Source organism: Temnothorax americanus, unplaced genomic scaffold (assembly GCF_048541705.1).
Source record: "Temnothorax americanus isolate GAGA-0224 unplaced genomic scaffold, ASM4854170v1 Scaffold43, whole genome shotgun sequence".
Lineage (NCBI taxonomy): Eukaryota > Metazoa > Arthropoda > Insecta > Hymenoptera > Formicidae > Temnothorax > Temnothorax americanus.
The window spans coordinates 430,577-443,729 of NW_027509581.1; the positions used below are offsets into that span (position 1 = coordinate 430,577).

At 35.9% G+C, this 13,153-nt stretch overlaps 4 protein-coding genes across 5 annotated transcripts in view; 1 reads left to right on the plus strand and 3 right to left on the minus strand.

Moving 5' to 3' along the window:
• Positions 1–42: 42 nt before the first annotated feature.
• On the minus strand, positions 43–3,321 carry LOC143903103 (venom carboxylesterase-6-like). The gene is made up of 8 exons (XM_077416500.1): positions 2,979–3,321; positions 2,495–2,798; positions 2,089–2,286; positions 1,819–1,997; positions 1,548–1,716; positions 1,145–1,480; positions 922–1,048; positions 43–841 (listed from the first exon to the last, which is right to left on the minus strand). Exons 1-8 carry the CDS (start codon positions 3,180–3,182, stop codon positions 643–645), a joined length of 1,716 nt encoding a protein of 571 aa, XP_077272626.1. The 5' UTR covers positions 3,183–3,321; the 3' UTR covers positions 43–642.
• A 1,090-nt stretch (positions 3,322–4,411) lies between these two features.
• On the minus strand, positions 4,412–10,821 carry LOC143903102 (venom carboxylesterase-6-like). Of its 2 annotated transcripts, none has more exons than XM_077416499.1 (9): positions 9,672–10,821; positions 8,510–8,748; positions 7,902–8,205; positions 7,260–7,457; positions 6,986–7,164; positions 6,755–6,923; positions 6,332–6,667; positions 4,967–5,093; positions 4,412–4,882 (listed from the first exon to the last, which is right to left on the minus strand). In XM_077416499.1, the coding sequence occupies exons 1-9, from the start codon at positions 9,679–9,681 to the stop codon at positions 4,684–4,686; spliced, it is 1,761 nt and encodes a 586-aa protein (XP_077272625.1). In that variant the 5' UTR covers positions 9,682–10,821; the 3' UTR covers positions 4,412–4,683. The 2 variants fall into 2 exon arrangements, with proteins under 2 accessions (XP_077272625.1, XP_077272624.1); XM_077416498.1 differs by having other exon boundaries at positions 8,510–8,763.
• Positions 10,822–10,965: 144 nt separating this feature from the next.
• LOC143903108 (nuclear protein 1) lies at positions 10,966–13,061 on the minus strand. The gene is made up of 2 exons (XM_077416510.1): positions 12,706–13,061; positions 10,966–11,440 (listed from the first exon to the last, which is right to left on the minus strand). The coding sequence occupies exon 1, from the start codon at positions 12,915–12,917 to the stop codon at positions 12,708–12,710; it is 210 nt and encodes a 69-aa protein (XP_077272636.1). The 5' UTR covers positions 12,918–13,061; the 3' UTR covers positions 10,966–11,440; positions 12,706–12,707.
• The window catches only part of LOC143903105 (phytanoyl-CoA dioxygenase, peroxisomal-like), a 57,616-nt gene continuing 56,202 nt past the window's right edge, over positions 11,740–13,153 (plus strand). The window contains exon 1 of the mRNA XM_077416508.1: positions 11,740–11,756. The gene's annotated coding sequence lies outside the window, so the exon portion shown is untranslated. The remainder of the gene's footprint in view (positions 11,757–13,153) is intronic.

Below are 13,153 nucleotides of genomic sequence, written 5' to 3' on the forward strand. Positions count from 1 at the left end.
TTGATAGAATTATTTTACGTAAAATACGTAGACGCGCGGAAGTGCAGAGTTTGTCAGCTTTAATATAATTATCTTAACTGTACATACACACTGTATTTATACATTCTTCAATTTTCTAATACATTTTAATAAAATTTTAAATAGATAAAATACATATTCCAGTCAGTAATATGAATGAAGTATTTGACACGTCTTTCTTTAGAGTAATGGAGGATTTTAAATATTTATTAAGTTCTTTTATTTCTTATATTGAAATATTTATCATATTCTATAGTTTTAAAATAATTGTTTATGTATAGTAATAGTTTAACAAAATTTATTATTTTATTATATAATTCAAAAGATTGGAACATTAGTCATTAATTACATTAGTTATTATTACATTAAGAAAGGGATTACAAGTATGTTTGGTAGTTGCGATATTATAAGCTAAGCAATATAAGTTTCAGTATAACATTTTTTATTATTTGTAGGAAATTAGTTGATAGTTATGTTTATACATTCGGAATAAAAAGAAACTTAATATAAATTTATATATAAAAGTATTAAAAGTAAATAATCTAAAATTTTTAAACAAAATCTTGAACAAAATTTAAATTTAATTTAGAAAAAACATTTGTGTTCTGTTCTGTAAATTATTATTTAAAGCTCTTCTTTATTAATTCGAGTTTTGTGCTTCAATATATTCTCGTTGAAATTAATCGAATTCCAGAATCCCTTCTCTCCAAGATTAGCATTGCTGTCCATGTTAATTTGATCAGGGCCAGCTATATGCAAATAATGAAGTTCTTTCTTCGAAGGATTTAATTTTGGCCATTCCACATTGGCTATTTTTGGAATTCTGAAAAATTTGGAAGAATTAGTAATTTCGCTTTATGTGATTTTACGTTCAATTCATTTCATGTGCAGTTTCATGCTTACCCTTCCGTAGCAAACAATACCCAAAAGTCAATTAACTGTTTCTGCATATCGCGATCTTTTTGTGTTGTCGTTGGGTCTACCCAGGAAGTATTTAATACGTAGACTACGTCGTCACCATGAGAGACTCCTAGTGAAATAAATATATTTTTAATGAAAGCTTTTTAGAATATAGGCATATCTATATTGTAAATTTGTCCTAAACATTAATATTTCACAAACTTACCATAATCTACAGTGGTACCGCTGTACGCATCGCTTAAACTTTGCGCTCCTCTGTAACTGAAATAGTGGTACCAGACTGGATTCCTATTTACTTTGGCTTGCATTCGCGCGGCCTTCTCGCTATCCACCACGAAGAAGCGATCACTCGACATTTGTATCAGTTCCTTCGTACTCTGTCGATCGATCGGTTTTGTGCCAAAGTAATGTTTCTTAACGAGACGAGCAATCTCGGCGTGTTTTTCTTTGGGGATGGTATAATTAAAATCAAGGTAGTCCGGTCCGAGAATATCCCAGTTGTCATTCAACTGCTTAAGATTCCGATCGTCGGCGATAAACTCTACGATAAGTTAGTATTCATAACTACCTGCATTAATTATTATTAATTACTTTCCGGATTATTTTACCAGCTACGGGATAGAGGCCTTCCTCGCTCGTCACTCCCGTAACCCAGGGTAAGTCCTGGACGTCTCCGCTATTGATGATTTCAATAGGCGTCCTGTCGATGAAGGGTGTTTCATCGCCAAATCTCTCGGTCACCGGGCCGAAAGGAGTAAAGGGATTGTAGAAGAATGGCTGAAGTTAAAAGAAATAGGACAAATCAAAACTATCATTTTTACAACATCCGAGGATTCGTTGTTTTTGTTTCAAGATCATAAAGGAGGGAACAAATCTTACCATAAATTCACTTGTAGCTTGGACAATCGCGCGAGCTGGTCGATATCTCAAGCAACGTATCATTTCTCTGGAGCTGATTGTAGGGCATCCCATCAAAGCGCCCAATTTCTTGGCCTTCTCTAAGGCGTTCTCCGTTTGCGTCCAACAATCAAACGCTGTACCGCTGAACGATATACCGCCTATGTTATAAAATTGTTACGTGACAGTTTAACGTAATAGAGGAAACGACTTAATCTTCACGCTGATTTTTGCATCGTGTCTTAAAAATACCTCGGAAAAGACCCGCGCTCATTTGCGATAAATAATGATAATGCACGCTAGCACCGCCGGCACTCAAACCGACCAAGGTCACTTTCTTTGGGTCGCCACCGAACCATTCGATGTTCTGCGACACCCAGCGAAGTGCCATATTTTGATCCTTCAGACCTATGTTGCCAGGAACTACTTCATCTTCTGTGCTAAGGAAACCTGATATTTTTTAAGAGGGTGTAAAAAATTGAGAGCTTATGAGATGATAAAAAAACTTGTATATTTAATCTATAAAACTGACTAGGCCAAGTCTTATCTGTATCAAAACACTTGACTAGATGAATTTTAACATTGAATACTGAAATTATTAATTTCAATAATATACTATACTAATCTTATATAAGTATAGAGTGCAAATATTACATACCCATTGGTCCCAACCGATAGTTAATTGTGACAAGTATAACGTCGTGATCCATTAAATATTTAGGTCCATATAATATGCCACTACCACATTGGAATGCACCGCCATGGATCCAAAATATTACCGGCATTGGAGTTTTATTTCCCCCCTTTTCGCGTGCAGGCACGTAAATGTTTAAGTATAAACAATCTTCGGCACCCACAACCTTCTCCGGAGGGATTTCTGGCACTTGATCGTATTGAATACACACGGAACTGAATTTTGTAGCCGATAGATCGCCAATCCATGCCGGTATCGGTCGAGGAGGCTACACAGGAAAAAACTCAACTACATATTTTACAATATTTTTCGCTAGAAAGGTTTTGTGAAAATTTAGTTTTTGACGAAATGTTTTTTTATTAACTTAACTTTTATTAAAAACTATTAGTATCCAATGCGTACATATCATACTTAATGATTTACAATCAATAATTAATTGATTATGTACTTTGAATCGTAATTTCCCAACAGGTGGCAACGCGTAAGGGACTCCTTCGTACGCCTCGTACTTTCTACCGTTTTGCGAGATCTTGTAATAGCCCTTCAGTCCTCCCAAAGGTGTTTTGACCTTTGGAGCAATCTCATCTGTACTCGCATGAACGATAACGATAAAGTTCAAGCCGAGCAGAACGACTAGTAGCTTCAGCAACATGGTTCTCACAATCAGCCTGTTGCACTTCGTTCGGGTAATTACAAACTGACATGTCTTCAGTACCAGTTGCCTTTTATATCCAGCAATGAATAGTCATTATCGTTACCTAATATATGTGTACGCATATTCATACACATGAATTAGAGATAACTGTTGGAGAACAGATTATTTATTCCAAGCTAATAATAACATGTAATACTGTGTATGATACTGTTGTGTGCATACGATTAATTATTTTATTTTATTTTATATATTTATTACAGTTTTGAACTAATCGACAATTGTGTTTTAAGGAAAGTGACAGTAATTTATTATTATAGAGGATGGATTTTTTATAAATTTTTATGAATTTTGATCGACTGTTTCATGAATTTTTATGCACAATGTATAAATCATGTGAGAATAGAAAAAAAATTGATTTTAAATTTTAAAAATTAATTTCAAAGACTTGTCTAAAATATCTGTGAATATATCATGAAGAAGAAGTAAAGTTTCGTCTGAGAATATTGCAATGCATATAAACTTTACGCACGTATAATTTTTTATTCTGTTACTAAAGCGAGATAAGATAAATCTTGTATGTATACTAGTTCATTATCGCGTATAATTTCTGCATTCTGCATCGCCTATTTTATACACAGAGATATCTGTAATGATTTGATTTTTTATCAGTGCCGAAGATATTATATGCACAAAACCGAAGCAAAAACAAAAATTTGACTTAAATGTGCAATTTGAGTTCTTATTCTAACAAACAATTTAATGTAATGTAATAGATGTTATACATCTTTACTATTAATTAATATAATTCCCAGTTTTACTGCCCCGCCCCCCCTCTCTCTCTCTCTCTTTCTCATCAATTTCATTAGGCCGATTCTACAATCAGTCGTATGTCGTAGTCGGATGTCGGAATGCAGCCGATGGTCTAAATGTGAGCGCGCGCGTGTCGTCGTTCCGTGATGGTTATCTGAAATTCTCCGGTGCTCGTTAATGATAGCGCCTCTTCGCGGTGGTCACATTCTACAGATATAGGATGTTTCCATGGTCATCACCGACTTATTATATGTAAAGAACTAATTTCATTGTCTCTGTTTTAATTCCGAGGTTTAAATACGCTTTTAAACCTCGCTTATCAGTTTGTTTATCAGTGGTAAACTTGTGAATTTTTCTGTTAAAATTTCCATAAACACCAGTTGTGTAAGTCGGGACAAAGAATTGATTTTTAACGCTTTTTATATCTTTGACAATTTATTTTATCACGTTGACCAAATCATTGTTATTTGAATTGTTTGTTATCAGATTACTTGATAAGGACCCAATCCTAAAAGTCGAAACGTTATAAAGTCGTTTCATTACATTGGTTGTTAATTGTTGTCGAAGATAATAAACAATTTCAATTTGATATAATGTATAAAACTGAGCAAATATTAAATTTAAGTCTTATCCTAAGTTAAATCTCTCTAGTTTAGAAAAAAACGTTGATATTTTGTTTTAATACTATTTAAAGCTCTTCTTTATTAATTCGAGTTTTGTGCTTCAATATATTCTCGTTGAAATTAATCGAATTCCAGAATTCTTTCTCTCCAAGATTAGCATTGCTGTCCATGTTAATTTGATTAGGACTAGCTATATGTAAATAATGAAGTTCTTTCTTTGAAGAATCTAATTTTGGCCATTCCACATTGGCTACTTTTGGAATTCTGAAAAAATGTGAAGAATTAGTATTTGTGTTATGTGATTTTACGTTCAATTTCATGTGTAGTATGCCAGTATTTCATGCTTACCCTTCTGTGGCAAACAATACCCAAAAGTCAATTAACTGTTTCTGCATATCACGGTCCTTTTGCGTTGTTGTTGGGTTTACCCAGGGAGTATTTAATACGTAGAATACGTCGTCGCCATGAGAGACCCCTAGTAAAACGAATAAGTGTGTAAATTTTTAATTAAAGCTCTTTGGAATATTGTTACGAACGGACAAAATTTAAATTTAGAATCTTTCAGTAGCCAGGAATGTAATTATCTCAGTAGAGCAATATATTGATTATTTATCCGATTTCTGATGGTACTAGGCGACGCTGTTGCCAAGCCGCGGGCCTTACAGGCATAGAATTACAGAGACAAGACCTTCTACCTCCACTAATTGTAAGTAGAGAAGCACACGCGTGGAGTTCTCTCTACTTGAGTATAAATAGGCGTGAAAAAATGTCACGGTGCTCTTTTTAAGCTTAAGGTTTTTCAAACCTTATCGCTCTTTATCGCTCAACCTCGGTTTAGTTTCATTAACGATATTTAATTCTCAAACTTTTGTTTTATTCAAAATCTAATTCAATTTAACAATTGTAATAAGAAAATCTCTCGAAATAAAGGTAATATACTTTTAAAATTCTGAAATATATTTTGCCTAGAAATTAACACTTAACCATTTTCCTGAATACCTATCCAGTCGCTGCCAAAGTGAGTGGCAATAGAAAAGTCCATTTAAAACTGTCGCTGCCAAAAAGTGTAGCAACAGAAAATTCATACTAAATCCTAATTTCATATCTAGGAAAAGGGGCAAAAAACTCAATTTAAAAAAATTAAATTCCAGATCAAACAAGCGATCTAATCCAACTAGGATCCCTTCCCGTTTTTCATAAAACTAAGAGAATTAGAAACCGAAATTCAAATTAAGTTATCTAATTCAAGAAGTTCCGCGTTATAAGCTCATTCCTTTAGATTTTGAAGTTGATTACCTTAATTTTAATTCAATCAATAAATCAGATTTTCGTTATAAAGTTTATAAATTACGATATATTTTCTGCTCAGAATAATCACAAGGCCTAGTTCAATTCCGGGTAAAGTACTTAAATGTATTGTTCCAAAAACGGATGGAATTCTCTTTGTCAGTTCGTGACAATATATGTGTATGTCTGTATTTTAGTAGGAGACATATTGTATGTAGGAGATTTAGGGCCGTAGGGCGCCAGTATTGATGAGAGATCGGGGAAATTAGCGTAGTAGTGGAGCAGTCGTGCTTAGGGTAGGAGCCTAAGTGCTAGGCGTGTGAGCGAAGGCTCCCGAGTGCGAGTCCCGGTCGGCTCCGTGAATTTTTCCCGTCGCTTACATGTAAATTTAATATACATAAACATTAGTATTCCACATAGACTTACCATAATTCTCAGTGGTACCGCTGAAAGAATCGCTTAAACTTTGCGCTCCTCTGTAACTGAAGTAATAATACCAGACTGGATTTTGATTTACTCCAGCTTGCATTCGCGCGGCCTTCTCGCTATCGACCACGAAGAAGCGATCACTTGACATTTGTATCAGTTCTTTTGTACTCTGTCGATCGATCGGTTTTGTACCAAAGTAATGTGTCTTGATGAGACGAGCAATTTCGATATGTTTCTCTTTGGGGATGGTATAGTTAAAATCAAGGAAGTGCGGCCCAAGAATATCCCAATTGTCGTTCAGCTCTTTCAAATTTTGATCCACAGCAATAAACTCTGCGATAAATTAGTATTCATAACTAGCTGCATATTTATTAAGGGGAGGACAATTTTCTTATAATATTATTCTGCGCATTATTTTACCAGCTACGGGATAGAGGCCTTCTTCGCTCGTTACTCCCGTAACCCAGGGTATGTCTTGAACGTCTCCGCTATTAATGATTTCAACGGGCGTTCTGTCGATGAAGGGTGCTTCATCACCTATCTTCTCAACTACTGGACCGAAAGGAGTGAAGGGATTGTATAAGAACGGCTAAAATCATAAAATCAATCAGATTTCTCAAAAATTTTCCACATCCTAGGGTCACATTTTACCATAAATTCACTTGTAGCCTGGACGATCGCGCGGGCTGGACGATATCTCAAACAACGTATCATATCTCTGGAGCTGGTTGTAGGGCATCCCATCAAAGCGCCCAATTTCTTGGCCTTCTCTAAGGCGTTTTCCGTTTGCGTCCAACAATCAAACGCTGTACCGCTGAATGATATGCCACCTATATCATATAAAATTGTTGTATAGTTGTTTAATGTAATAGGTGAAACGCCTTTTAGTCTTCTCATTGATTTTTGTGTCGTCTTGGAAAAATACCTTTAAAGAGATTCGCGCTCAGTTGCGATAAGTAGTGATAATGCACACTTGCACCACCAGCACTCAAACCGACCAAGGTCACTTTCTCCGGGTCGCCACCGAACCATTCGATGTTCTCCGATACCCAGCGAAGTGCCATACTTTGATCCTTTAGACCCATGTTGCCAGGAACTACTTCATCTTCCGTGCTGAGAAAACCTGTTTTTTAAAAATTGTTTTAAAATATCGAAAGCATAAGGCAATCAAAACAAACTTGTACAGCTAATTTAAAATTGACTAGGTCAAATCTTCTTATCTGTTTCAAAACACTTGACCAGATAAATTTTAATCAACATTTAAATTATTAATCGTGTGATATATCAGAATCCGCATCAAATCTGTAGTCTTTCTGTCGACAAGTTTTGTAGCAGATACTTTGCAAGATCAGCTCTCGACAGACTCGGCTGCAAGCTGTCTGGGAATAATATGCTCTCTCTCTCTCTCTCTCTCTCTCTCTCTCTCTCTCTCTCTCTCTCTCTCTCTCTCTCTCTCTCTCTCTCTCTCTCTCTCCCTCCCTCCCTCTCTCTCTCTCTCTCTCTCTCTCTCTTTCTCTCTCTCTTTCTCCTGATTTAACATAAATTATATAGTTCAAATATTACATACCCATTGGTCCCACCCGATAATTAAATGTGACAAATATAACGTCGTGATCCATTAGATATTTAGCGTCATATAACATGCCGCTACCAAATTGGAACGCGCCGCCATGAATCCAGAATAATATCGGCAATGGGGTTATATTTCTCCCCTTCTCGCGCGCTGGCACGTAAATGTTTAAGTACAAACAATCTTCAGTACCCACAACTTTCTCCGGAGGTATTACTGATATTTGATCGTATTGAATACACATGGAACTGAATTTCGTAGCCGGTAATTCGCCAATCCATGCCGGTGTCGGTCGTGGTGGCTACACACGAAAAATGAGAAAGAACTTTTAACTAAGACATCTTTTGCGAATATTTTTACGCTAGAAAGGTTTTATGTGAAAATATGGTGTTGAAGTAACGGACTATAATTAACGGAATATCTTTGATCTAAAGCTTGTACTACTATATAGCATCTATTGTAGAATCTACTTCCGTTTATCACGTTATATTTCATAACTGTTTCCTTATTTTTAAAAATACATTTTTTAGAAATAGTAAGAAGTGTCATTTCAAGAAATGTAGCTTTAAAGATATTAACGTTGATAATTTATTTTCACTATGTACCTTAAATCGTAATTTCCCAATAGGTGGCAATGCGTAAGGAATCCCTTCGTACGCTTCATACTTCCTACCATTTTGCGATATCTTGTAATAGCCCCTCAGTCCTCCCAAAGGTGTTTTAACCCTCGGAGCAGTCTCATCTGTATTTGCATGAACGGCAAAGCCGAAACAGAGCAGAACGACCAGTAGCTTCAGCAGCATGACTCTTAGTTGCTCTTTCCTCAGACTACAGCAAACTGACACTTTTTCGTTGACAACTGACATCAGTTTTTATCATATCAATAAACACTTTTACGGATGCACACACGTCAATACACATGTATTAGATAAAACCTCTTTAGCGCAAAATATGTTTATCTCAAGTCTGATAACATATAACGATATTTGTGCATGTTATAATCTCATGTTTATATTACTCGCTTGTTTTATAGCTTGCGTCTATAAATAGGTAGCACATACACGTTTCAGAAATGTTTTATAAGCGTTTTTCCAAAACGTTTTATAACCGATTTCTAGAAATGTTTCTCATAAGTAACAATGTCTATTCGAAAAACGTTTGATGGAAAGTTTCTTTCCGATAAAATAACTTTATATTGGTAATATTTGCTTTGATTGGTCAAATTTCAGTCCAATCTCAATCCCAATCCGTAGTCTGATACGGGTATTATGCCAATTTGACCAATCAGAGCAAAAGTTTACTAAACTTGAGATCAGTTTTCTCTGTTCTGATTGATTAAATTTCAATCTAATTTTAATCCCATCAATCCGTAGTCTGATATGGGCTTAATAACATTTGTGCGTATTATCATCTCATGTTTATGTTATTCACTTATTTTTGTTAGTTTAAATGTAGCTGTATTTCGAGAAAAGCCGATTAGTAACAGGAAACATATAATAATTCGTTGTCTAAGAGAATAAACGTTTTTTTCTTGAGTTTTTATCTATCGGAATGAATAGGAGAGAATGTGAGAATAGAAAGTTTAGTTTTAACTTTTAAAAGTGAAGATGAGTTCAATTTCTCATATTAAAATAATATCTTGTAAAATATATTTTAAACAAGAAGCGCAATTTTATTCGAAAATATTATTATAATATATTATTTTATATGAATTTTCTATGCGTAATTGTTTGTTTTGTTATCAAGTAACGATAAGATAAATCTTACATTGATCCATTATAATATCGTATCCACAGTTTTTGCGCCGCGTTTTTTTTCATCAGGGTTATCATATATATATATATTGAGTATTTCTAAAGGAGGCACGCCTACCTGGAAGCATTAAGAAAACATGCATTCCCTGATAGAAATATTTTGCTGAAATTTTCTTTCAATTGACCCCATTTCATTATTATTCCGTACGTTTTATGACACCTAACATAAAACGTTAGTATATTTAATTATCACCATTCTCTTACAAACAACTCAAAAAAGACAATTTTTGAGTTATATTGTTGTAGCAAATAAGCGATACAATGTCGACATAAAGATTTTTAGTTTAATTATTTTTAACTATTTTTAAAAGTAGCATTCGATTTTATATGCCACATTATAATTTTGAAACACATATTGCATTAATTTGAGCTTAGTTAGTTTATTGTTACATAATCTTATTTATCTAGATATAGATAATATAAAACAGGTGATCAAACTAATTGTAAGGTGATATACACAAGGAGGATAAGAGATAAAGAAAGGAAGGAAACGGAATAAGCATTAAGATCCGTTCTACAATGTGTCGTATATCGGAGTCAGGTGTGGGCGCATATATACTACGTACTGCGTTGTCGCTTGTATAAAGTGTCGCAAGTCGATTATCGCAACAAAAGATAGTCAACTGATGTTTTATGATTTAAGACTAACGACAAAAATTTACAACTTTCGTATTAGACTTTATTAAATTTGCATCATGAACATTGTTGTTGATACCTTCGTGAAAGTAATCTAATTCGTGTATAATTTGAGAGTTTAAATTAATAATAAATTGCAATACAAAGTACTAAAGTTACATTATTTATGCCCAACGTATATTCAATTGTGGAATAGCTCCGTATTAAAATCTGACGACAAGCGATGACTTGTTGTAAAACGGGCATTTCGTTAATTAAAAATCTTTATTTCACAGTATTTCTTTCGATAGCATGACGTTTACGTCAATACAAGATGATAATGTATTATTTTCTCACGTGGAGAACTTGAGGAATATATCATGCAATTCTAAACCAATAATATTATCATCGATCACAATACGTGAGCGATCCGTTTCGATTGAACATCAACATCGTATATAATTGTCAAGTTAATTCGAATCGATCAGTTTAGCCTTCTTTATAGGCATGTTTTTGTAATATGCCGCGATACATGTATCGCTCGTTGTGATGAGCAATCGATAGCGGAAATTTATCGTTCGATCGCTGGTTTATTCAACAACCAATCATTACATAATAAAAAAAAGCTTCAATTAACGATTCATCTATTTCGTTTATTAGATCATAAATTTTTCACGATCGTACAGAAACAGAAGTTCAATCGATCATAGCTTATCAATAAATTTGCAATAGCACACGTAAAAATTAATATAGTATCACCATATTATCCTAAGTAAAGAGGAAAAAGGACAAAAAAAGGATGTCATGCGAACTCCAGGTTCACGCGAAGTAAGCAGTAGCCGAAGTGCGACATACGTTATTTTGTATTATCATAAATAACGTGATCACCATGCTTTCGACATAAATGACAACGATGGAGCACGAGCTATCGTGCCAATCCTATACCGATCGTTGGGTGAGAATCTACGGCTAATTGTAAATGCATTCTCGATAGTAAAAACAAGAATATATATTTTTTATTCCGGTCGCCTTAGGTGGGAGGTGAGTCCAGTGAGACATGAGATCCAACTTGATAACGCCGGCTGTGAGGCTAGAAACGGCTGTAACCTGAAACGAAAATTGGAGTAATGTAGGGAATGATCGTTAGGGTACATGAGGCGCATCATTCTGATATATTTCTCAAGGTATCGCCATGGAATATCGCGAAATAGGAATACTGCGCATTACGCAACCGAGAAAAAGATAAATAAACACGCGCGTTTGGCGTCGTCTGAGTCACCGCGCGTAAAGATAGTTGACGCCGATAGCGAAAGTAAGACGCAATACGCTGGCGCGCGTTTGCTTTTCACGATAATTCGCAACGGAAAGACAGGGCGTCGTCTGATTCGACTCACGAAGCAGATTTGGAAGCTGAGCGAGCGTGGTAAGAAGATGAACTGACGCAAATGAGCGTGACCAAACGCGAGCGCTTTGATTTTTCCATTGTTATCTATTTTTTCGAATATATAATTGAACATATTTAAAAACAAAATACTGTCGAACGATTGAGAATAATTTCTGTCAAGTTAACGAATTTTAATATAGCGGAGACGAAAATGATAATTATTTGTAATTTGTGTATATTGTGTATTTGTGTATATCATCCTGAAGGTTGCTACACATGAATACGATCGAGATAGGCTGATATTTCATGTGTCGTATGACAAATTTATTAAGCATGTTGATTGGCTGCAGGATAGAGAAATTATCGAGTTTCTAGAAATTCTCTATCTTGTAGTCAATCAGTGCGACGTATGACGCATGAAATATCAGCCATACTTGTGTTTAAGATATTCAACTGACTTCACGCATAGCAGCCTTCAGCGTGAAAGAGCAAGTCTCGCTGCGAGATAAAAACAAATCGCGTCATTTTCACTTGGGAATGAAAGCAAGCGAACGCGGTAAGAAAGAAAATAGGCTAAACGCGACTGTGTTGTTCTGATTTTTCCATTGTTCTGTCCTTTTATCTTTTTGAATATATACACACTGAAATATTTAAAAATTGATAAAATACTACAGAATGATTAAAAATAATTTCTGTTAACAAATTTTAACTTATCGACATAAATCGGAGACGAAAATTACTAATTATTTGTAATTTCTGTACCGCCTTGAAGGTTGCTACATATGAATATCGCGATACTTGCGTTCAAGATATTTAACCAACTTCGGCCTTCGGCGTGAAGTGGACGAATGTGCTCGAATCTCGCTGCGAGCTGAAGTGAATCGCGTAATTCTTGCTCGGGAATAAAAGCGATCGTGAATTGATTACACCGGAATCGACAATTCGAGCACGAGCATTCAAGTAGAATCGACTCGACGCGAGGCCTCACCTCTACGCCTTGCTCTTGCTCGTCTGCCGTTTGTTGTGCTCGGTGTTCATCAGCTTGGTGAGGATCTTTCTAGAATGGCCGCTCGGGTCGAAGTGATTCGTATGCGCGACGGCCTCGCGTTTGCTCCTCTGCTTACCGCCGTGTGCGGTGAAGATGTGCTTGTCGTAGTCGTAGTTGAAGTGCTCGTACTCGTCGACGTGCGCCTCGGACATAGTTCACGAGATTCGATTTCTCGGGGATGCTTGTAAGAAAGGAAAGTCGCGGCGCGACGCCGCAGATTGCGCGAAATGGTACGCTCGTGTAACGACTCGACCGGGAGGATCGATTCGACACTGGTCGCGCGGCGTTCGCCGACCCGAGTTTATATACGGCAACCCGTTCGCGCGGGCCATACATGCGCACTTCGCGCGACGTTGCCGGCGTACACGGCGTACCAGGCCCGGTTGCT

Excerpts from the sequence above, each read along its gene's own strand:
- LOC143903103 (XM_077416500.1), bottom strand. The coding sequence starts at position 3,182 with ATGTTGCTGAAGCTACTAGTCGTTCTGCTCGGCTTGAACTTTATCGTT. Across the intron at positions 2,799-2,978 it reads TTGGGAAATTACGATTCAAA|CCTCCTCGACCGATACCGGC; the intron begins GTACATAATCAA and ends TTTCCTGTGTAG. Across the intron at positions 1,717-1,818 it reads AAGCTACAAGTGAATTTATG|CCATTCTTCTACAATCCCTT; the intron begins GTAAGATTTGTT and ends TTTTAACTTCAG.
- LOC143903102 (XM_077416498.1), bottom strand. Across the intron at positions 8,206-8,509 it reads TTGGGAAATTACGATTTAAG|CCACCACGACCGACACCGGC; the intron begins GTACATAGTGAA and ends TTTCGTGTGTAG. Across the intron at positions 5,094-6,331 it reads CGGTACCACTGAGAATTATG|GGGTCTCTCATGGCGACGAC; the intron begins GTAAGTCTATGT and ends TCGTTTTACTAG.
- LOC143903108 (XM_077416510.1), bottom strand. The coding sequence starts at position 12,917 with ATGTCCGAGGCGCACGTCGACGAGTACGAGCACTTCAACTACGACTAC.